General features: G+C 47.0%; 1 protein-coding gene across 1 annotated transcript; it reads left to right on the forward strand.

Moving 5' to 3' along the window:
• Positions 1 to 12,882: 12,882 nt before the first annotated feature.
• LOC117060287 (prolactin-releasing peptide receptor-like) lies at positions 12,883 to 19,708 on the forward strand. The gene is made up of 2 exons (XM_033172503.1): positions 12,883 to 13,769; positions 19,070 to 19,708. Exons 1-2 carry the CDS (start codon positions 13,261 to 13,263, stop codon positions 19,701 to 19,703), a joined length of 1,143 nt encoding a protein of 380 aa, XP_033028394.1. The 5' UTR covers positions 12,883 to 13,260; the 3' UTR covers positions 19,704 to 19,708.
• Positions 19,709 to 23,420: the final 3,712 nt, after the last annotated feature.

Below are 23,420 nucleotides of genomic sequence, written 5' to 3' on the forward strand. Positions count from 1 at the left end.
CTTCAAGCACCGGCAATGGGAGTGAGCCAGAAAAGCCGTAATGTGCACACAACGGGGGGGGGAACTCGTATGTGTCTGGTTTTAGTATTATGTCTCTTTTGTATATTCTATGTTTGTATACCACAAAGAGACTTCTAAATTGAAATATACTCGGAGTCAAGTGTGAATTTCATGCTCTTTATTCAGCTCATAGTAGTGAGGAATGCAGTTCCCCCAAAATGTTTGCTTTATATACACTATTTACACAATCGGCCCCACATGATTGGCTAATTCCGGGATACTCCTGTATGCCAATCGGAGTGCGGATTCACTTCCACCTGGAGCTGGATTGGGTGGCTCCTGCGGACCAATCAGACTGCTGCAATCTCAATCCTATTGTTCTGGGACCAGTCAGAATGCTGCAATCTCAATCCTATTGTTCTAGGCCCAATCAGACTGCTGCAGTTTGGATCCTATTCAACTCAGTACATAACATAAATATTAAGCAATGCAATCATTCAATGAATCAAATGGCCGTTGGCTTAAATATGCCACAACTCCACACTGCTCCACACACAAAAACACTTTGCTTCTCCTCTCCTGATGCATCTATATGCAGAAATATTTATTAGATATGCTCTGGTCCATGGGGTCACGAAGAGTCGGACACGACTAAAGGACTAAACAACAAACATCTAATTAAGAGGACCGGGAAGCAGCAAATGTCAAAGGTCTCTGCTCATGGGCATAGCCAAGGGGAGGCAGGGCAGGGAAGCTGCCCCCCCCCTCCAAAATAAAAATACATGAAAATACATTGCTAACTGAGTTTCTGCACCAGCGCCCTGCAACAAAAGGCCTGCCCCTCCCCAATAAAAATCCTGGCTATGCCCATGTCTCTGTCTGACATCCTGGCTGTGTACACACAACATTTAACTGTGTGTTCAGTGGACTCTGACCTCTTGTCTTTTTTTTTTTTTTTGCACAGCCCACGCGTTATCCTCAATCTGCACCCATTACAAATTTTTATCCAGTTTAGTGCGCTTCATTTCAGTCCTGTTTCACTGCGAAAAGGACAGGGAAATGCACGGTAGGTTGAAATTGCCTCCCCCTGGTGTGGCCGACAGAAAGCACAAGGGGGCCATACCTGCATTGGGTTTGGATCTGTACTTGCTGATGCCATCAGTGGACATACACTTACATGGGCAATACCACTTCCTCTTTTCATTCTTGCAGCTACATGTTGTTGTTGTTGTTGTTATTATTATTATGATTTTCAGTTTTATACATTTCAATAATTTTACAATCATTTCAACATTTCAAAACTCGACTTCCTTCCCCCTCTTTCTGCGGTTCCTTAAATTTATTTTTAATATTTTCCACATATCCAAATGAACTTAATCTGCTCATTATTCATCTACTTAAATATATACTCATATAAAACTGCAGGTTATTATAATAATCCTGCCCATGTTCTTATCTGTTTACAGTTTATTTGTAAATATTCAATAAACCATTTCCATTCTTTTACAGTGGACGCTTGGGTTGCGAATGCGATCCGTGTGGGAGGCGCGTTTGCAACCCGCAGCATCTGTAACCTGCAGCGCTGCGTCTGTGCATGCACAGGTTGCGATTCACCACTTCTGCACATGCAGAAACACCGAACCCGGAAGTAACGAGTTCCAGTACTTCTGGGTTCGGCACGTTCGTATCCCGTAGCAAACGCAACCTGCAGCCAATGCAACCCGAGGTATGACTGTATATATACAAAAGTTTGTTATCTTGATTTCTTATCCCACCCCCCGCCCCTGGTAAATACAACTGCATTTTGATTTCCAGTGCCCTTAGGTAGCAGTTATGATAACTGCTTGGAAATGGCTGATGCTCCAGTTAACATTGGCATTGCCCACTGCACCTGCGGATTTCCCAGTCCAAAGTAGGGTCAGGGAAGAGTGTTGTGATGGACAGGTGAGCTAGACCAGAGTCTGGTGATGTAGTGCCTGAGAATTCCTCCAGAGAGCTGGAGCCTCTCTCTGATTGGCTACCCAGGAGCAGTGGGGGCAGAGCAGAATTTTGGGAAGGAGAATAAAAGGAGCAATTTCTGGAGGAGAGAATTAGATAGGGCTTGATTTGAGATGGGAGATCAGGATTAGAATGGAGTTTGAGGGAGAATTGGTTCTGATTTGGAACTGGAACATCCGCTCTGGGCAGGCTGTGTATTCTTTGTTCCATTCTTTGCCTGTGCAGTCGATCATTCTCTTGTTTATTCTGTTTCCGTACCAACAGGCAGGCTAATGCACTAAGGGCAGCCCGTGGTGCTGAGAAAGCAGCTGTCCTAAGCGGCATTTGATAATCGCTGTCATTTCCTAGATCCGCACGATGGCAGCAGGAACAATTAAAGAGCAAACACAGGTTGTGCATGATTTCTCTATGTGCATCACAAAATGCATAGCGCAGGAAGCTTGGAAATGGCCATCTCATTCTTCTTCCCGCTGGAGGGAGGAAAGTACTGTAATTTCTTTCTCCTTTCATCAAAGGGAGGGAATTAGTTTCCTCTTTCCTTGCGCTGAATGCAATCCCTTACAGAAGCCCTGTGGAATCTGTCGGTAGGACTTAAGCATTGTCCAAGCTCCTTAACATTCCTGCTTTCTCACATAGTCATAATCAATTCTGGAATGTAACAAAAGTTTTCCAATTTTCTAAAGGGCCTTGACTGGTTATAAGTCCACCCCACAATCATTTATAACTAGGGAATTAGGAGGTACTTAAAAGTCTCAAGTCACAGGGGATGGTTTTGCGTAAAATGTGCTTGTGCTAGTTTATAGGTACAGATTTAGGCCTCTGGGCAAATTAGGAGGGTGGCCCCTGGGCTCTCACAACACACACAGCTTTGCAACATGCTTGGCGGCCCTTTAAGCAAAGATTTTTTAAAAAATAGTTTTTATTAAAGAATTTTTTGCCATACAAAACAAACGAGCAAGGGAAAAATACATAGAGCTTCTCCATTTCAATTCATAGTGTCTTTCTTCACAGTTTGTTTACATTCGGGATGAGACACTAATAATGTTTTGTGAGTTAAGGGATTTCATCAGCTGTACACCATAACCATCACAATTATAACAAATAAAGGCTTGACATATCTCACTTTGCATGTCACGAGTCTATCTCATATATTAGTTTCACCTTTTAAGTTGAATTACTGAAACAAATGAACTTTTCCAAGGTATTCTAATTTTTCGAGTTTCACCTGTATGCACTGTCCAATTTATTTTTCCAATGTCTTATAATATGACTTTCAGGTATCTTTATTGAACCGTTTCCCTTCAATATCATCTAAACATTAATAGGTCCAAATTGAAAATCATTCCTCTTATTTCCAAAGTTCAGGAGTGAATGCCTATCCTTGGGCAGCCAAAATTGCACACCCACCTGCAGAGGGAGGTAGCAGGAGGTCTGGATGGACCAGGGTTTGCGGAAGCAGAAGAAAAATATTTAGGGTGGAAAACCTAAAGAGGTAAAAAGCAGCAGCCTCAAAGCGGTTCAGTGAGGACCAAGCATGTTCAGTTGCCACTGAATGCTAGCTCATTGTTGGCTAGGGGGAGAGGAGAAAGAAAACCGTGGGGATGGAATGGAGTATTCTGTAAAAGGGCATAGATGACTGTTGACTAAAAACCCTGAACCTTCCAACATCCAGGCCCTGCTTGTAATATCCTTTTCGCCTTGGATAACTGAGCAGCACCATAGAGTTATACTGTAATGACAACATGTTTCATTATTGATCCCTTTCTTAGTATTTCCACACACACCCCAGTGTACTTTCCCTTTTTCATAGCTGCAGCTCCCTGAAATATCTATTTCCACCCACCCAACAGAAGGAGCTTTTTGATGTGGCACTCACTCCCTGCCCCCTCACCCCCCCCCCCAGGTAGTCAATGCCACTTCAGGTGTAAACGCCAGAAACTTCCCAATCAATGAAACCTATTTTGAGATAAAAACCCTAAATGCACAGATGTAGCAGATCTCTGGCTGGTTCTGTGAACTCTGCTTGAATTTGCTGATGGGCTGACAGCCTACTGTGCCGCCAAGGATAATAGCATCCCTCGCGGTGATTTTGTGAGTTCTTCGTCGACTAAATTGCACATTGAGGTCTCCCAGTCCATTATGCAGCTGCTGCTGCCTTCTGGCTCTAAAACAGACCACCTTCCTAAAAGCAGCCACGTCAGGACTGATAAGAGAAACATGGAAGAGCAAGTCCAATGCTGAGAAGAGGAGAATGAGCAGAGTTGTGAATGCCATACCCAGAGCCCAACTTAACTATCCTACTACCCTCAAGGGCAGCAGAGGACTCTGTCCCATCACCAGGCTTAAAATACCGTATTTTTCGCTCCATAGGACGCTCCGGACCATAGGGCACACCTCATTTTTAGAGGAGGAAACAAGAAAAAAAATATTTTTCTGGTTTTCCTCCTCTAAAAGCCCTGTTTTGTTTTGTTTTTTGTTTTGTTTTTGAGGATCAGCTAAAAGTTTTGCAGCTTTTTTTGCAAAGGGAAAAGCCCTGGGGTTTTGGGGTTGTTGTTTTTTGAAGATCAGCTAAAGGTTTTGCTGCTGTTTTTGCAAAGGCAAAAGGCCTTTTTTGAGAATCAGCTAAAAGTTTTGCAGCTTTTTTTGCAAAGGGAAAAGCCCTAGGGGTTTTTTTTAATTTTGTTTTTGTTTTGAGGATCAGCTAAAGGTTTTGCAGCTTTTTTTGCAAAGGGGGAAAAGCAAAGCTCCTTTTGCAAAGGGGGAAAAGCCCCATTTTTATGGGGTTTAACTCACATTTCTGAAAAATCTTAAGGAAAGGGAGCCATTTCTACTGTTTTCAGACAGATAATCTAATCAGCCAGTCACATGTCCTGGGGAAACAAACAACCTCCCTCTGCAGCACATTCAACAAAGGAGGGCGGGGCTGAAAGGGAGCCGGGACTCTTATCTCTCTCCAGATCTCCTGCTGATCAGCTGCTGAGCGGGGTCCTTTCAACACTCCATTTTCTCTTTGTAAAATAAAAAGCACAATCTGCTTTTGGCCCCTGGGCAATTCAGCTCCAGGGACCACCATTCGCTCCATAAGACGCACAGGTATTTCCCCTTACTTTTTAGGAGGAAAAAAGTGCGTCTTATGGAGCAAAAAATACGGTAAAGGCCACACCAGACCAGTGTTTCATTTCAGATGTATTCCACCTCGAGTTCTTGATGCAGACACAGTATTAGGCCACATTTGCATGACACACTTAGAACACGGTGCTACTTACTGCTCATCCACACTCATCTATGCTTTCTAGGCATCGAGAAAAATCTGTGTCCTGTGTCCAAGCAGGACCGGTGCTAGGGCTTCTGGTGCCCTAGGCGAGTCCAATCTTCTGGCGTCCCCCTGCCAAAGCCTGCTTTAGCAGGAGCTGGGGGGGTGTAGGGGGCAAGCAGCACCTCTCCGCTACAGCTGCTAGCCCGTCCCGCACCCCCGCCCAAGCCTGGCCAGCGCCCCCTCCATTTTGGTGCCCTAGGCGATTGCCTAGTTCGCCTAAATGGACGCCCCGGCCCTGTGTCCGAGTGCCCCCCCTTTTTTTGCTTCACAGCTTACCCCATGAAAACTCATTCTTTACCATAGCTGTCAACTTTCCCTTTTTTGCATGAAATTCCCTTATTCCAGTGCCTTTTCCCACTGCAAAAAAGGGAAGGCTGACAGCTATGTTCTTTACAGACCCTCCAAGTGTCCCTATTTTCCAGGAACGTCCCTGATTTAGAGAAGCCGTCACTGTTTCTGATTTGATCCTGGAATGTCCCACTTTTCCTTAGGATGTCCCTATTTTCATCGGAGAAATGTTGGAGGGTGTGTCTTTAATGCTCTCAGCATTACACAGGAAACCCAGTTTGTTCTGGTTCATTAGGTTTTCCTGGGGGAAGCAGGGGTGTGGGTTTGGGCACCAACTAGGAAAATGCGGGCCTTTGCCTGGAAAGCGTGGAGCAAAAGTTTAGTGTGGATAGCCCTGACTTTAATCATCATCAAACAGGTGCTTTGTTCAGGGTGCTGGGAGTTAGAATCATAGAATCATAGAGTTGGAAGAGACCACAAGAGCCATCCAGTCCAACCCCATGCCAAGCAGGAAACACCATCAAAGCATTCCTGACAGATGGCTGTCAAGCCTCCGCTTAAAGACCTCCAAAGAAGGAGACTCCACCACACTCCTTGGCAGCAAATTCCACTGTCCAACAAGCTCTTACTGTCAGGAAGTTCTTCCTAATGTTTAGATGGAATCTTCTTTCTTGTAGTTTGAATCCATTGCCCCGTGTCCGCTTCTCTGGAGCAGCAGAAAACAACCTTTCTCCCTCCTCTATATGACATCCTTTTATATATGGCTATCATATCACCCCTTAACCTTCTCTTCTCCAGGCTAAACATACCCAGCTCCCTAAGCCGTTCCTCATAAGACATTGTTTCCAGGCCTTTGACCATTTTGGTTGCCCTCCTCTGGACACGTTCCAGCTTCTCAGTATCCTTCTTGAACTGTGGTGCCCAGAACTGGACACAGTATTCCAGGTGAGGTCTGACCAGAGCGGAATGCAGTGGTACTATTACTTCCCTTGTTAGGAGTTGTTAGGAGACCTCCTGTTCTCCTCACAGTGCTACAAATCTCATAGTGATTTAACAGCCAGTTCATCTTCCCAGGGAATTCTTGTTTAAATAAATAAATAAATAAATAAATACTGTGCTTCCTTGAAACTCAAAAATAATTATTCCCTATGAGATTTCCCCAAAACAACACCATCACAACCAAAGCTTGTGAATAGGCAATGAACTGGCGGAGGGGAGAGGGGGTGCACATATGTGACTGGGGCCCTTTTTTGACAAAAGCGGTTCCTTCTGCTGGCTACTGCTAGCCCCACACAAAGTAGCACATTTCAGCTCTACCTAAAATGGGAGATTCTCTGTGTACGGGCTCCTATTAGAAAACAAAGAGATACCCACATCGCCATTCTCATTTTTACATTACATGTAATTTTTGTCTCATGAATATTCCTTGCTGGAGTCATTTGAGATGAGTGCCACTACAAAAAAATATAAATATAAATTCTTTGTTGCAGATGACACCCTGCAGAACTTTTTAATGCAAGGGGGGGGGGGTGGAGAGAGAGATTAGCATGGGAGGCAGAATTAACAAAGTGTGCCCTTTTACTGGTTATGGTCTCCTGAGTGAGAAACAGCCTGCAAGCACTTTGCATACATAACGCAAGATCGCAAGAGGTACATGTAGCACAAATTAACACCGTTGGAGCGGTTGGTGAGCATTTTAACGTGGAAGAAAACACTAATGCCTTTGCCCTGTTGGACGCTGATGATAATGAAGGAGCCATGAGATAAAAGTAGCTTTTGGAATTTCTCCTGGGCTAATTCCGTCCCTCTGCAGAGACTGCTGTTGTAAAAGCCTCACTCCTAATCTCTCTCTGCTCATAAGGAACAAAGTCTGAAAAAAGCCAGTGTGCTTGGCTGTGGTGGGGTTGTTGGCACAGCTTTTTTCTTGCTCCTGTTCACATAAGGATAAGCGTTCTTTTTAAAAGGGAAATACTTGTCCTGGCTATGAGAGGCAAGAAAAACGGCAGATGCACTGAGGATGTGATATTAAATTCACTCTAAAAAGATGGCTGTGGAATTTATTGTTCATTATTACTAATGCTGCCGCTATTAAATTGGTGGGCCAGGAAGAGAGGGCCCTTTTCGTAATGCCCCACTCTTATGAAACCCTCTTCTTCCAGGGAGAGTGCAAGTAGCTTTTTCTTCTTCTTTTTTTTTTTTGCAGAACTTTAATGCTCACATTAAGACACCTCTATTTCAGATGTAAAAGTTCTTGCAGTTCTATAGATATTTAATTGACTATAAAGTTTCACATGTTTTAAATGGTATTATTATGTTGGTTGGATTATAGGTTATTCTGGACGACCTGTTTACTGCATATTTTACATGGATGTTATATGGTGTCTGCTTTTTACTATGCATTTGTTCTGATTTGCTTGTGGGGAAATTATATGATAATGAGCTTTCATCCTGATCTGCTTTCACAGATATATCATGCCGTCTCATCAATCGGTTGCTTATCTCACACATTTTAGGGCATTTCCCAGTCACTTCTCTAGGGGACAACATAGATTTGTTCCACCAAGCACATTAATCTGTTTTAATTCTGCATTTCTGGTATATGGTAAAATCCCTCCCACAAAACACGGGCAATCCAGAGGTGGCATCGTTTCTTATTATGGCTCGTTCTATAGGTTTTTTTTGGGGGGGTGGAAAATAGTACATAGAAGCCACCTAGAGAGCAACTACCCTAAAAGGCAAATAAAGTGCCTTGCAAGAAAGGTTGCAGTCAGGATCCCCAATTTGTACAAGAAATTTTATTGTGCAAATCTGCAGTACTAGTAGATAAATAGGTACCGCTCCGGCGGGAAGGTAAATGGTGTTTCCGTGCGCTGCTCTGGTTCACCAAAAGTGGCTTAGTCATGCTGGCCACATAACCTGGAAGCTGTACGCCGGCTCCCTTGGCCAGTAAAGAGAGATGAGTGCCGCAACCCCAGAGTCGTCCGCGACTGGACCTAATGGTCAGGGTTCCCTTTACCTTTACAGTACTAAAGGAAAGCATGCAAGCAAATCTATACCTGATCATTCCAGTTGGAGCGCTTCAATTCATAGCTGTCAAGTTTCGGATTTGAAAATAAGAGATCAGCAGTCTCACCTATCCCGGGGACAGTCACATGTCAGTGGTGGGCGGAGCCAGAAGCAAAAGTGGGCGGAGCAGCAATGTAAACTCCAAGCGGGCTCGGGCTCGGAGCGGAGCAAAGAGGAGGGCAGCCATGTGTTCCGCGCGATGGAGCCCCATCGTCTTCTTGTCTGATCCCATCAAAACAGGACAGGAAGCAGCAGCTGCTCAAAGGCAGCCAGGCTCCGCCTGCCAGCTAACCCTATTGGCCAGCTGAGGGGCTCGGCGGCAACGAATAGGGGCTGATGCAGGGGGAGGAATACACCCCCCTGTAAGAATGGGAAACGGCTCCCACTTGCTTTGAGGGCTGAGGCTTTTCTCTCCAAGTAGGCGAGGTCTTCCCACCCAGTCCCTGGCCAGCAGGGGAGGTGCTGCTTCCATTAAAAATGGGAAATTTAAGGGAAATAAAAAATAAGGGAGAGCAGCAGGAAACTGTTTGAAATAAGGGAGAATCCCGGGGGAAACGGGATACTTGACAGCACTGCTCCAATTGGAGAATAGCCTCTTCCAAAGCAACTACTCTATTCTGAACTTAAAAATGGAAAGCGTAATGCTGGTGGTCAACAAAAGAGGTTTAAAGACTCTCTCAGGGCAAATCTAAAAAGCACAGACAATGGGGAAACACTGACTTGCGAGCGCTCCAATTGGAGAACAGCCTTTACCAAAGGTGCCATGGGCTTTGCAGATGCTCGAACTCAGGACGAAAGGGGGAAACGTGCTAAGAGGAAGGCATGCTTGGCAAACCCTCACCGTGATCAATTCCTGCTCAGAAACCTATGTCCCTACTGTGGACTGACGTCTGGATCCAGAATTGGCTCCACAGTCACTTACGGACACACACACCATTAAGACCATATTCATGGAAGACAATCTTACTCGGCTATGAGTGATCGCCAAAGAAGAAGAAGACCGGATTGGTGAATAAAGAGGACTGCAATCAAATATGGTTAAAGTCCTTAGACCTCCTGTCAGAGCTGTCAACCTTCCTTTTTTCTTTTTTCCTTTTTTGCATTGGGAAACGGACATCGCTGTCAACTTTCCCTTTTTTTGCAATGGGAAACGGCACTGGAATAAGGGAATTTCCCATAAAAAGGAGAAATTCTTTGGTTGAGATTCCCCTGCATTGCAGGCGGTTAGACTAGATAACCCTCAAAATCCCTTCGAACTCCATTATTCTACGATTTTCTGTGATTAGGATGCCATTACGTATAAGAAAAACTGTAGAGAGAAAGAAGATAAGAGGAACCAGCAGAGGGGGCAGGTGAACCGAAAGCTTGCTTAGACCTCAATCCACCAAGCAAAGAGAGTACAGTACACATTTGGAACACAGGAGTCTCGGGATAAAGCCTGAACGTTTTCTCTCTCTTGCTTGCACACACTTTCTCTTGCACAGACCCTGTGTGCTAGGAATTCTTAGCTTGCCTTCTTATCCTCACTTGGCTCTGCTTGTTCAGGTCAGTAGAAAGAAAGAAAAAACTGCATTGTTTCCTATTTGCAGCATAATGCATGCCAAATTGATCCCAAGCAATAAGAAAATCTCCTCTTTATTTTTATTTTCTCTTTCTCCTAATTTCAAGTTTGGGAGTCAGTGTGTGTGTGTGTGTGTGTGTGTGTATATATATATATATATATATATATATATATATATATATATATATACACATATGGAACTTGCTTAAAACGATGTCAAAGCTTTGTGGTGAGGTGTTGCAGGGTTATAGTGTCCATTTTGTTTTTAGAAACCTTATTGGTAAAAAGTCTTCCAAAAGTTCAGAAAGTTCAGAATGCTGTTCAGAAATATTGTAGTGTTTCTGGCAAGCAGAAGCACTAGCTTCTGTAGGGTAGGAGGGACTGAAAATGGGAGTTTGCTTCCTTCCATTCATAGTACCCTGCTTTTGTCTTTTGGTGTTACTCCTTGGGTGTGTGTGTGTGTGTGTGTGTGTGTGTGTGTGTGTGTGTTTGGACAGAGGTTCAAAGTATGTCTTTTGTCCTCAATGGACCATGGAAAACAGGCTCTGGGTCTTAAGGCTGCAATCATATGCATACACCCTTACTAAGGACAAGTGTTAAGTCCCATTGAAACCGAACGAACTTACTTCTGAGTAAAGAAGCCTGAGACGGCACTGTAAGCACACTAAACTCAACAAAGCTTGCTTCTGGTAACCTAGTTCAGGATCAAGCTGGAGAGATATTTAATGTTCTTTTGGAAATGTTTTCTGAACAACCTCCTGTCGCTCATGGTGCTTCCATTCTGAAAAGAGTTCCATGAAATTTATTAGGGGAGAAAGCAACACCATTCCGCACCAACTCAGCATGAAAGGTGCTACTGGAAGAATTTTTTTATTTTGTTATTTTGTTTTGAAAGAAATGTGTATTATTTTTTGAGCTGCCTTCTGTAGGATTCTGTGCCCAGAGCAAAATTCTGCTTTCCGTTTTATAAAAGGAAGCCAACTTTAAGGATATGCTACAATATCATATGTGGCTGCTCTCTATAACTGTATGCATATTGAATAATGTAAAGCATGCCCACCTAGTTACTGTTTCAGTTAAAGTCGTCGTTTGCATCCATCTGCCTCAAGAGACAATGGAGTGTGCCACCGGGGGTGAAGTCAAACCTCTGGAGAATCGCAGGGCCTGCTGTGGCTGCAGAGACAGGGAACCCGTAACTGCTGCCCCCATGTTGTTTTTGCTGCATTAGCAGCACCAAAGTGACCTCTCTGGGGTGCAAGCCTGGGCAGTGTGTGCATGGAGGTCCTGGGCTGCCCAGACTATAAGACCCCCCCCCCTTAGCCTTGCTGATATGGTCCAAAGGAAAGGAAAGGAAAGCAATATGTTTGGCACCAGCTTGGCTGCAGGAGATGCTAGGAGGAGGAATAAAAGATGCCATCCAACTGTCGTTAGGGACTCTGCTCTGGATTGTGTGGGGTTTCTGCTTCGCCATTTCTTCACCCAAAGATCTGCTGCAGTGCTGGACCTTTTCCCATGAATGAGTATAGCCACAAGCAGGGCCGCCTCATCCATTTGGGCTGGTCCCGGGCGGGCTGGTCCCGGGCGGGCTGCGAGCCAGCCGCCCTCGCCTCCCGTCCCGGGAGCACTGGAACGGCGCGCAGAGCCCCGCGCCGCTCCAGCGCCACGCCCCTCATCCCCTGCTCGCCCAACCCCCCCCCTCCCGAGGGGCGGCAAACGCGAGAGGGAGGCAGCGGAGAGGCGGTACGCCGGGGGCGCCGGAGGGATCGCTGCACCACGGCGGACGATCTCCTTAAGACGGCCCTGGCCACAAGGCGCCAGTTTAGGACCAGAATTTTCCTTCTCCTAGATGAGCTACCTTCCCAGGCTGATGAGCCCCACCTGCCCCTCACTTCCCTCTACAGCAGGAGTAGGCAACCTAAGGCCCAGGGTCTGGATGCGGCCCAATTGCCTTCTAAATCCGGCCCGCGGACGGCCCGGGAATCAGCGTGTTTTTACATGAGTAGAATGTGTCCTTTTATTTAAAATGCATCTCTGGGTTATCTGTGGGGCATAAGAATTCGTTCATTTCCCCCCCAAAAATATAGTCCAGCCCCCCACAAGGTCTGAGGGATGGCGGACCGGCCCACGGCTGTAAAAGGTTGCTGACCCCTGATCTACAGCATGTGTAGTAACTGCCTTCTTGACCGTTGGACTCACTCTCGGTTGCGTTTGCTCAGTCCTGGCCTTTCTTCACCTACAGGGGAAGTCCTTAACTCACTGAGCGTTTGTGACCCATCGGCTCCCCTCACCTGGTTTAGCTGGCCAGTTGAAGCTGTTCCTGGGGTGTGGCCATTGTCTCGTGCTGGCAGCTTCTAGGAGCCATAGGTGAGAGCTGAGTGCAGGATGGGGGTCACAGGTGCTCAAACTACTACCCCAGGAGGAACACGACACCCACCACGCTTATACATTCACAGTGGTATGTTTCCTACCAAACTACAATTGCTTTGTGGCAAAATCCTGAAGCTCTCCATCTAACATCTCCTTGGGCTTGCCATGCCTTTTAAGCATGCTTTCCACTTTGCTTGTCTTTAGGGGGAAACTGTTTACCGGATTCCTTGTCATTCTAAACCTCCTTTCCCCCCCTTCCTTCCTTCCCTATCTTATCTCTCAGGCACCAGTGGAGCCAGTCATTCCACTGAAAAGTAGTGGCAATGTTGCAATTTTGGAACACAAGAGCCAAATAATGAAGAAGCAACGGAGGCAACCCAGAAGAAAATGGAAAGGCATCAAAGTGGGGGAGGATATATTATAGCTTAATGAGTGTAAGCAAGTCAAACTTGAAAGCATTTCATCCTGCCCTGCAAGCTGTGAATTCTGCAGAAGCAAGCTCTTCAAAGGGTAGCCTGTGAATACAGATTTGCATGAGAAATAGAAGATGTCTTGTGGCACCAGGCAAACTAAACCCAGTATTCCTTTTGTGCAATAGATACATCAGCCTTTCATCCCTGAGCAAAATAAAGGAGTCAGTCATCCAGGGCCCTGTGCACACAGGATGGCCCCAAGGCAAACTTCAGAAGACTTGCTTCACTGCAACTCCATCCTCCTTGTGTTTTTAAGTGCAGTCCCTGGTTGCTGCCAACTGATGGAATCCGCTGGTCGCTGGGACCATGGCCCGTCCAACGGCAGCACCTATGAGGTTGAGCTCAGAAACGGATCCAACTCCACTTCTCAGTTTACCGGCGTGCAGATGATCCAGTCTTTCAAGCCTCTGATCATCCCCTGCTACACTTTGGTTGTGCTGGTGGGCATTTTTGGGAACTATCTCCTCCTCCACGTTATCTGCAAGACTAAGAAAATGCACAATGTCACCAACTTCTTCATTGGAAACCTGGCCTTTTCTGACATGCTGATGTGTGCAACCTGTGTCCCTTTTACTCTAGCGTACGCTTTCAACCCCCAGGGATGGGTCTTTGGGAAGTTCCTGTGCTATTTTGTGTTCCTGATGCAGCCCATGACGGTATATGTGTCCGTCTTCACCCTCACAGCTATCGCAGTGGACAGGTAACTGCTTCCTGAATGACTGATCCAGATTTGGATCCCCTATCCCCATTCCCATCCTTGCTGCCAGACCACCACCTCTTTTCATAGCTCCAGATTACTCCAGGTCAGGGGTCAGCAAACCTTTTCAGCAGTCCACTCCCTCAGACCTTGTGGGGGGCTGGACTATATGGGGGGGGGGATGAACAAATTCCTATGCCCCACAGATAACCCAGAGATGTATTTTAAATAAAAGCACACATTCTACTCATGTAAAAACACGCTGATTCCCGGACCGTCCCTGGACCGGATTTAGAAGGTGATTGTGCTGGTTCTGGCCCCCGGACCTTAGTTTGCTTGCCCATGCATTAGTACTTTTCAGAAGGACTCCCATTCAGCCATTGCTTTGACAGAAGGCTGTTCATCATCAATCATTGACATTAGCAAATGTTTTCCATCAACGTTCTGCACTTTTGTTGCAGCCCAGTGGGTTGCATCTTAAACTCAACTTTTCATTAAAGAGATGTAATTACCTTCAGGAGGAAAACCAGCTTAGCCTTTTCTCAACAGGTTATGGAAGTGAGCTCTACACGAAACGGCAGAGGCTCCCCGAGGTTTCAAGTGGGAGCTTTTCCTAGCCCTACTTGCAAATGTGAGATTGAATTTGGGATTAGGGCCATACTATCTCATTCTGCCACTTGAGGCAAAACAGGAAGGTGCTGCCCCCCTGCTGCCCACCTGCCAAAGCCTCACTTACCAGGGCCGCGTGGCAGTGACTTCCGGCGAGATCTCCCTGTGTAATTCTCACAAAATCTCACATGAGCTTTGTGAGATCTTGCGAGATCTCGCTGGAAGCAACCACTGCTGCTGCTTCTCCTCACTCCTCCTGCAGCCACAAAGGGTTCCATTGCCCAAAGAGGCTGTCTCCATCCACCTCATGGGTGGGGTGGCCCTGCTTGGGACCTTCTGCAACCTTGTGAAGCCTGCACTGTACCCCTGAGATGCAGAAGTGGCCCTTATATCGGGGGGCGGAGGAAGCCGCTTCGCCACCCGGGGCGGCAAACCCGGGGGGCGAAGTCACTCCGTTGCGCATGCGCGCTATCAAGTGGAGGAGAGCCAGGGAGGGTCATCAGCAGCCCAAGGGAAGCCTGCCCCTCCCAAGAGAAGCCCGCCCCTTCCCTCCACCCGCAGCCCGAGTGCCGCAGGAAGGAACGAAGCAAAGCGCAGAGCGGCGCCCACTCGGTGCTTTGCTTCCGTTCCTTCCCGCTCGGGCTGTGGGGGGAGGGGAGGAGTTGCCTCCTCCCGCAGCCCAAGCAGCAAAGCGCGCACCGACAGCTAACCTGCTCGGTGCATGCTTTGCTATTTCTGGCTCAGGCGGAGCCGCCCCTCGCCTCCGCCCGAGCCGGAAATAGCAAAGTGCGCACCGAGCAGGTTTGCGAGCCCCGCACCGCCGCCGAGCGTGGCTTTCCCCCAGCGTCCACGGGGCTCGGCTTGGGTGTCGTGGGGGGGGGCGCCCGCAGTGTCACCCCTCCAGCATGGAACACGGGGCACCCCACCCCCATCGCCACCCCTTCCTACGCCACTGCTTATATCAAGATGATTGCAAATGAGCCCATCTCTTTCCTGGGTTTTGTGCTCTGCAGATGCCCTATTGTTTCAACTTGACCAAGGGACGTTACAGGGCAGCAGACATTAAGTGGGTACTTTCTCCTGCTGTCTTTCCAATGACAACCACAAAGACATCGCTGGCTGCTTGCCATTCCCACTTTGTGAACCATCTTCCCTCAGTACCTCACAGTTGCCCTTTCTCACTGCAGGACCATCAGGCTCTCATCATGTTCCTAACTTGTGACCAGCCAAGTAGGTGAACAAGCTAATTTCGTCCCCACTCTTCTCCCCAGGAGGGTCTAGTTGAGCCAACAGGATAAGACCAGAGAATGATGCCTATTTGAGCTGCCGCTGAGTTTTCTCAGAATTCAAGGAAATAAGTCTTTGTCTGGTGGAGTTTTTTGTGGGGGAGGGGTTGCACTGAACCTCTGGTTAATATTATGATAGTTTATTTGCTGCAGAGAAACAAATTGTTCAGGTGGCTGAATGCAGCTTTTCTCTTTGAAAAGCAGGACAGTGATGTAAAAGTTAACGGGGGGGGCATGGGTATCTTTCTGATAGGATGTTTCCATGGCAACATAAATCTAGTAGGCAATGGTAATGTAGGAAGCTGCCTTTTATGGACCGTTGGTCCACCCAGCTCAGTACTGTCTACACTGACTGGCAGTGACTCTTTGCGCCGCACAGGACACTTAAAGCACTATGATGGCCCTTTAAGAGCCATGGCTCCCCCTAAGAATTCTGGGGAGTGTAGTTTGCTAAAGGTGCTGAGAGTTCTTGGGAGAGCCCTGTTACCCCACGAAGAACTACAATTCCCATGGTTCCCCTCTCCCCATTCCCATCCTTGCTGCCAGACCACCGCCTCTTTTCATAGCTCAAAAAGGGATTGACAGTTCAAACACTCTGAGAACTGGAGGCTGCAACAGCCCAAGATTATTTTAAAACACGATTAAAGAGCCTGTGTGAATAAAAGGATCTTCGCCTGGCACTGAAAAGACCAGGCACCATAGGCAAGAATCTTTGGAGAAGCTATTCTATAGCCAGGGTGCCACAACTGAACACACATACGTGCAGGGGTGTGTGTGTTTGGGGAAGCTGGGTGCACTTGATCTGGGCCTTAGAGGGCTAAGTTGCCCCTCCAGCATTGAGCTGTAGCCCCATTCTCAGCATGGTGCAAGCAAAGTCTGCGCCAGGGGACAGCTAAGCCCAATAGGCCTGGAGCGCATGGAGATTGCACCCTCAATTGCACCAAGGAATGCTCTGCAACACATAAGTGTTCTGGGGCAGATGGGCCCATGTGAAAAAAGGTTCCCTGAGGTCAAGAAGTCTGGGCTCCACCTGACACAGGCAGATATAGGGACGTTTTTCTTCTTCCCTCTCACTGAGCTCCTTGAAGTTCCAAAGGGCTTCAAGGCACATTTTGACTTTATCTCTCAAAACCCAAGCTTTAGCACACTGCAGAGAGGGGGTGGAAAAACACATTTGGAAAAAATCAGATCTAAAGGAGTGTTCTGGCTGGTTGGTGAGTTTCTGGAGAGGCTGGTAGGAACCCGCTGTGCAATACCAGTCTTCCCAATGAATGGAAATAAAAGTCTGTGTTATTTCATTTCCCCACAATAGCTACTTCCCCCCGTGACTTACCGGTAATTCAGCAACGAGGCTTCTGATGGAATAATTGCTGTTCCCGAGGAGTGGAGTTGTTCTAGGGTGGAAGGTTGTAATTTCCATCACCAGCTTTGCCTTGTGACAGTCCTTTCTTGTTTAATTAACTTGCATAGAAATGGAATATTAATGAAATCAAAGCAAGGGGAACAATGTGTTTGACTAAATACATGGGCCTTCCGCTGCTTTTGTGTGCAGCCCTAGAATTTTCTGGGTCTGATCATTAGCTAGTACTCTTAGCGTTTGCATTTGCTAGTACTCTTAGCGTTTCTGGTGGTTCTTGTTGAACTGCAATATTGCCAGTGTTGCTCTAAAACAGAAACCATTTATGGCCCGTGCCAGGGATGGTGGTGGGGGTGGGGGTGGGGGTGGGGAACTCTACAAGGATCTGAGTATAGCAAGAGCTGCCAAAGACGTCCAACATGGTGCAAGTGCTATTTGGAGAAGGCAGCCAACAGCTATAGTTCTGCACCTGCTTCCCTGAAAAGAAGCCCCATTGAACTCAGTAGGGTGGTTTCCCAAGTAGACATGTATAAGTGATGTAAGGGGTTTTGCTGCTCACAATAAGCATGCTGCACGAACCAGGGAATGTACCCAAAATTACTGTTGCATTTGCCTCTGACCTTTCCTCTAAGTTGCTCAAGACATAGGACATAGAATTGCAGAGTTGGAAGAGACCTTGGGGATCATTCATTGTGGCTGCTGGTCTTAGGAACCGTGTCGGCAGCATAGATTATGGTAGGATAGCAAGCTTTCTAGAATACTTTGTCAGGAAGGGGGACCATGCTGCCCCGCCTTTTTACAAAAAATGCTATTATTATTATTATTATTATTATTATTATTATTATTATTAGTTTATTTTATATGCCACTTAATTATTATCAGCATTATTTATTCAGTTTATTAGTGGCTTGACATATAAGGAGTCTCCAAGAAACTTACAATATTTTAAGAGCAGAAAGCACACCTTAAAACCGGGGGGGGGGGGGAGAACGCTACAGTAAAACCCATACAATAATCTATAAAACAGACCCAATAAATCGGCAATATATGCCAAAACAGGCTTCTAAGCAGTTTACAAAATATAAAAACCAGTTACATAAATGTTAAATTGTAAGCATCAATCCCATTGAGATTTAAAAACATGCATATATAAAATACAAAATTAAAGCAATCCCATTAAAAGAATTAAAACAGGAGACTCTGGAAAGGAAGCCGGGCTGCTCTTCTGTAGGCAGGCTCCCTCTGGTTTTAGGATGCAGCTGTTGGCCACTGATCTTAAGTATCCTTAACCAAAGGAGCTATCCTCTCTCCCATTGGAGCTGGAGGGGGTGTAGCTCAGGGGCAGAGCATCTGCTTTGCAGGTGGAAGGTCCCTGGTTCATTCCCCAGGGGGTCCAGGTAGAAGTGGGAAAGACCCATGCCCCAAACCCTGGATTGTCGCTGCCAGTCAGAGTAGACAGTACAGAACTAGATGGACCAATGAACTGACTCAGGACTAGGCAGTTTCTCTCTCTCTCCTCTCTCTCTCTCTCTCTCTCCACACACACACACACACACACACTGTGTGTGTGTGTGTGTGTGTGTGTGTGTGTGTGTGTGTGTACATATTCCACCAACTCCCATGCTCCCCGTCCTTTGGCTGTGCTTGGCTGAGCTTGATGGGAGTCCAATGATATCCGGAGGGCTGCAGGTTCCCCGTTCCTTTTGTAAGAGAAAGCATCCAGTGTGGTGTAGTGGTTAAGAGTGGTAGACTCGTAATCTGGGGAACCGGGTTCGTGTCTCCGCTCCTCCACATGCAGCTGCTGGGTGACCTTGGGCTAGTCACACTTCTCCGAAGTCTCTCAGCCCCACTCACCTCACAGAGTGTTTGTTGTGGGGGAGGAAGGGAAAGGAGAATGTTAGCCGCTTTGAGACTCCTTCGGGTAGTGAAAAGCAGGATACCAAATCCAAACTCCTCCTCCTCCTCCTCTTCTTCTTCTTCTTCTTCTTCTTCTTCTTCTTCTTCTTCTTCTTCTTCTTCTTCTTCTTCACTGTCTTTGCTCTCTTCCCCAGGTACTACACCACCGTGCACCTCCTTAAGAGGCGCATTTCCTTCACTACCTGTGTGTACATCATCGGTGGGATCTGGCTGCTCTCCTGTGCCTTGGTGGCCCCCGCTATTGCCCACACATACCACGTGGAGTTCCAGAAGGAAGGCTTTGCCATCTGCGAGGAGTTCTGGATGGAAGAGGGGAAAGAGCGCCTGGTCTATGCCTACAGCACCTTGATCATCACCTACATCCTCCCCCTCTCGGCCGTCTCCCTCTCCTACATCTGCATCACCATTAAGCTGAAGAACCGCGTTGTGCCTGGCCACCCGACGCAGAACCAGGCGGAGTTCGACCGCCTGCGGAAGAGGAAGATCTTCCGCTTGCTTGTGCTGGTGGTGGCCGCCTTTGCCATCTGCTGGCTCCCCATCCACGTCTTCAACGTCCTCCGTGACATTGACATCAACCTCATCAACAAGGACTACTTCCTTCTGATCCAGCTGCTCTGCCACTGGTTTGCTATGAGCTCCTCCTGCTGCAACCCCTTCCTATATGCCTGGCTGCACGATCGCTTCCGAAGCGGATTGAAAGAGGTGTTCACCTTCAAGCGGAAGATCATGCCCACCAATAACTGTGTGGCGGTCAGTGTAATGCTCTGAACATGTTGGACTCAGGAGGGTCCATGGCAGTTAGTTGGGAGGGGGGGGGAGTAAGTTTTTTCTTAGCTCATCAGACTTGCACTCTCTAGCCCACCAAAGCCCAGTCTTATGAAATGGAAGAGCGAAGCCACTGCTTCCACTGCCTCTGTAAGAGAAAGGTTCTCCCGGAGAAACACCTAAAAGCATCCAATTACTTTTCCATCTCTCCCTCTTTCATACGTGTGTGTGTGTGTGTGTGTGTGTGTGGACACACACACACACACACACACACACACACACTGAATCTGCAACAAAATGTTGCAGTATGGAGTGGTTCTGTTCAGGCTGCCAGCCAGCCAGGCATACCATTTCCCAGAATATTCCATTTCATCCCCGCTTCTTCATTTTTGAGCACGTTCAGTCCTCATTGGACTGTTGTGAGGGAGGGCAGACCTTTTTTTGGGTGGAGATAATTCTTTAGGTGCTGTTTTGAGTCCATTATTAGTATATACAATGATCTATTAGTATATACACACATGATGGTGATGGCAGGTGGGAATCTGCAATGTGAAGTTCTCCCGTTTAGAGTCAGCCAGGCGCTCTACCATCCAATTCCCTCTTCCCCATTTCCTTACCCTTCCCAAACTGTCACACAGCATTCTGTGGCAACCGAGAATGCTGAGTTCTCCTCAGGCTATTGGACTAGGTGGCCCTATTTTCTATAGGCCCTTAAATCCTTATATTTCCAGTACACTGCATGCTGTGCCGTTTGCACAAAAATGCTTTGACTCATGTTTTAAGTAGAGTTTCACTTGACAATTCCTAATATAAAGGTAAAGGTAAAGGGACCCCTGACCATTAGGTCCAGTCGTGTCCGACTCTGGGGTTGTGGCGCTCATCTCGTGTTACTGGCCGAGGGAGCCTGCTTACAGCTTCCGGGTCATGTGGCCAGCATGACAAAGCCGCTTCTGGCGAACCAGAGCAGCGCACGGAAACACCGTTTACCTTCCCACCACAGCGGTACCTATTTATCTACTTGCACTTTTGACGTGCTTTCGAACTGCTAGGTGGGCAGGAGCTGGGACCGAGCAACAGGAGCTCACCCCATCGCGGGGATTTGAACCGCCGACCTTCTGATCAGCAAGCCCTAGGCTCAGTGGTGTAACCCACAGCGCCACCCGCGTCCCTCTGATTCCTAATATACTACCTGCTATAATCACACGGCAAATATTAGCGCTTTACAAAATAATCCCATCTTCCTTTAGGCTTCAGCAGCTGTGTGTCGCCTTTAATATTTCCAGCTCTTTCCCACATCCTGCAGATGCAATGTAACTTGATTTTCTTCCCCTCTGGGAATGTGTGATTGCTCTTACTACATTCTAATCAGATTACAGACAGCATAAACACCTCACTTCTAAAGCAGTCCAGCCATAATGACGTTCTCCGTGCCACTGCTTTTGACTCATCCTTCCCTTTCTACGGAACACAATTTACAAAAGTGTTGGCATCTTTGCTAGAGCAGGTACAGGATATCAGAAGGACAAAGGCATGAAAGGATGGCTCTCTTTCAGCCCTCCCACAGGGCAGCCGTTAAAACATGTTGGATGGATTCTGATCGCTTCAGGGGCATTCACAGAAAATATAATTGTAGATGTTGCTGCTTAGATCCTTGTAAACATAAGTAGAGCCCTGCTGGGTCAGACCAAAGAGCCATCTAGTGTAGTATCCTGTTCCCAAAGTGGCCAAACCAGATGCCCATGAGCAAGACATTAACCATATTCTGCTCATGTTCCCCAGCAACTGGTTTTCAGAGGCATGCTGCATCAGATGCTGGAGATGGTAAACAAGAGAGTATTGAGAGCCTTATCTTTCATAAATTTGTCTAAGCGTTTCTTGTTGTTAAATTAGGGTAGAAACATGGAGCTGCAGGAGAACCCATGGATTGGAAGACAAGAAGGGGCCTTACACCGAGCCAGACCACGGCTCCATCCAGCTCTGTACTGCTTTCACCAGGAACAGGGAAGCTGTGACCCTCCAGATCTGGCTGGAGTGCCGCTCCTATGCTCCATCCTGGCTGGAGCTGATGGGAGTTAGACTCCAATAACATCTGGAGGGGCACTACTAGTTGGTCGTGGCTCTCCAGGGTTTCAGACAGGAAGTCTCTCTCTCCCAGCCCCTATCTGGAGATGCTAAGGATTGAACCATGTGCTCTACTATTGGGCTATCATAGGCACCAACTCTATGGGGCTAAGGACAGCTCAGCTGCCCCTGCCCCCTATAAGCGGAGATAGGGCGGAGCAGCCCCCCCAAAATTTGAGGGGCTGGGCCCTGCCGGATCTCCCCACAGCAGCAGAGGGCCTTGTTGCGCCTCACAGGCTCATCCTGACATGTGTGGTGTCACACATCTGTGTCACAAGCGTGATGTCATGTGTACGCCCAGAGTGGTGGAGGAGCAGCCTGTGGGAGTGGATGGGTTCGTAGCCACTCTGAGCCAGAGGCACGATTTTTGTCCCCCCCCCCCCCGGGCCTGTGGTTCTTGGCAGGGGCCAAACCCCTAGGTATGCTCCTGGTAACTAGAATCAATCCAAGCTTTCAGTGTATCTAAAGTCAAAACAAAATAAAAAAATTCTTTCCAGTAGCACCTTAGAGACCAACTAAGTTTGTTCTTGGTATCTGAAGAAGTGTGCATGCACACGAAAGCTCATACCAAGAACAAACCTAGTTGGTCTCTAAGGTGCTACTGGAAGGAATTTTTTATTTTATTTTGTTTCGACTATGGCCGACCAACACGGCTACCTACCTGTAACTCAATCCAAGCTTTGTTTTCTGTGCTTCTGTGTGCCAGCCGGAAGGTAGATTTATTAAATGAAGGAGTTCATTAGTACACACCAATCATTTAATGCATCCCCCCAAAAAATCTTGGGAAGGGTAGTTTCTTAAGAGTTCTGGGAACTGAAGTTCTGGAAGGTGTAAGCTGCAGTTCCCAGGATTCTTGGGGAGGAATGTGCTTTAAATGTATGGTGTGTAGACAGTAAAATCTTTGACCTCTATGAGGTTAGCCAACCCAAAGCTAAGATCTAATCTGAGAGGTATTTAGCTCTCTCTGCAGAGATGTTAAACAGGCTCTGAGCAATTTTAACAGAAAGGGGGTTAATAGAATGATAACCATATTTATTTATTTTAGATATTTATTGGTCACCTTTCCAGGTAATGGCCATTGGAAGTGACTTGCAACGTAAGTCAATAAAACAACTAGAAAACTATCGATTCCCTCCCAAAGCAGCTACCAAATCTCTGCTAACCAACTCATTCTTTCTGTGTCTCATTTGTGATTCACGGTTCTTTGCATATTCAATACATAAAGAATATGCAGAGAAGAGGTTCTTATATATTAAACAAAGGTCTATTTTAAGCTAGTTGAAAAGAACGGCCAGTGGGTCTGGATTTTGTCGCTTCACACTGCTGCATGTGTCTCCGCTGTATGTGGCTAAGGTCTCCCACTCCAGAAAACCCTCAGGCAGGATCAGTGCATTATAAAGGAGCCACATGGAGGCTAATTGCTTTGTGGTCTCTGATGATACGAGATGGATGCACTGAGCATAAAGCAGAAGGCATAAACATAGAGGACCTGCTCATTGCTTTGTTTTTGCAGTGTTTTTTGGTTTTTTTAAGCACCCTTGCGCAAGCAAGCTACACTCTCCTCTTGAGTATCCTGCTGCAAGCGTCACAGGAACGGTG

This window comes from Lacerta agilis, chromosome 15 (genome assembly GCF_009819535.1).
Source record: "Lacerta agilis isolate rLacAgi1 chromosome 15, rLacAgi1.pri, whole genome shotgun sequence".
Lineage (NCBI taxonomy): Eukaryota > Metazoa > Chordata > Lepidosauria > Squamata > Lacertidae > Lacerta > Lacerta agilis.

Bases quoted from the DNA above. Each gene is read 5' to 3' on its own strand.
- LOC117060287 (XM_033172503.1), top strand. From the start codon at position 13,261: ATGGCCCCAAGGCAAACTTCAGAAGACTTGCTTCACTGCAACTCCATC. The intron at 13,770-19,069 runs GTAACTGCTTCC...TCTCTTCCCCAG, and splicing joins ACAGCTATCGCAGTGGACAG to GTACTACACCACCGTGCACC.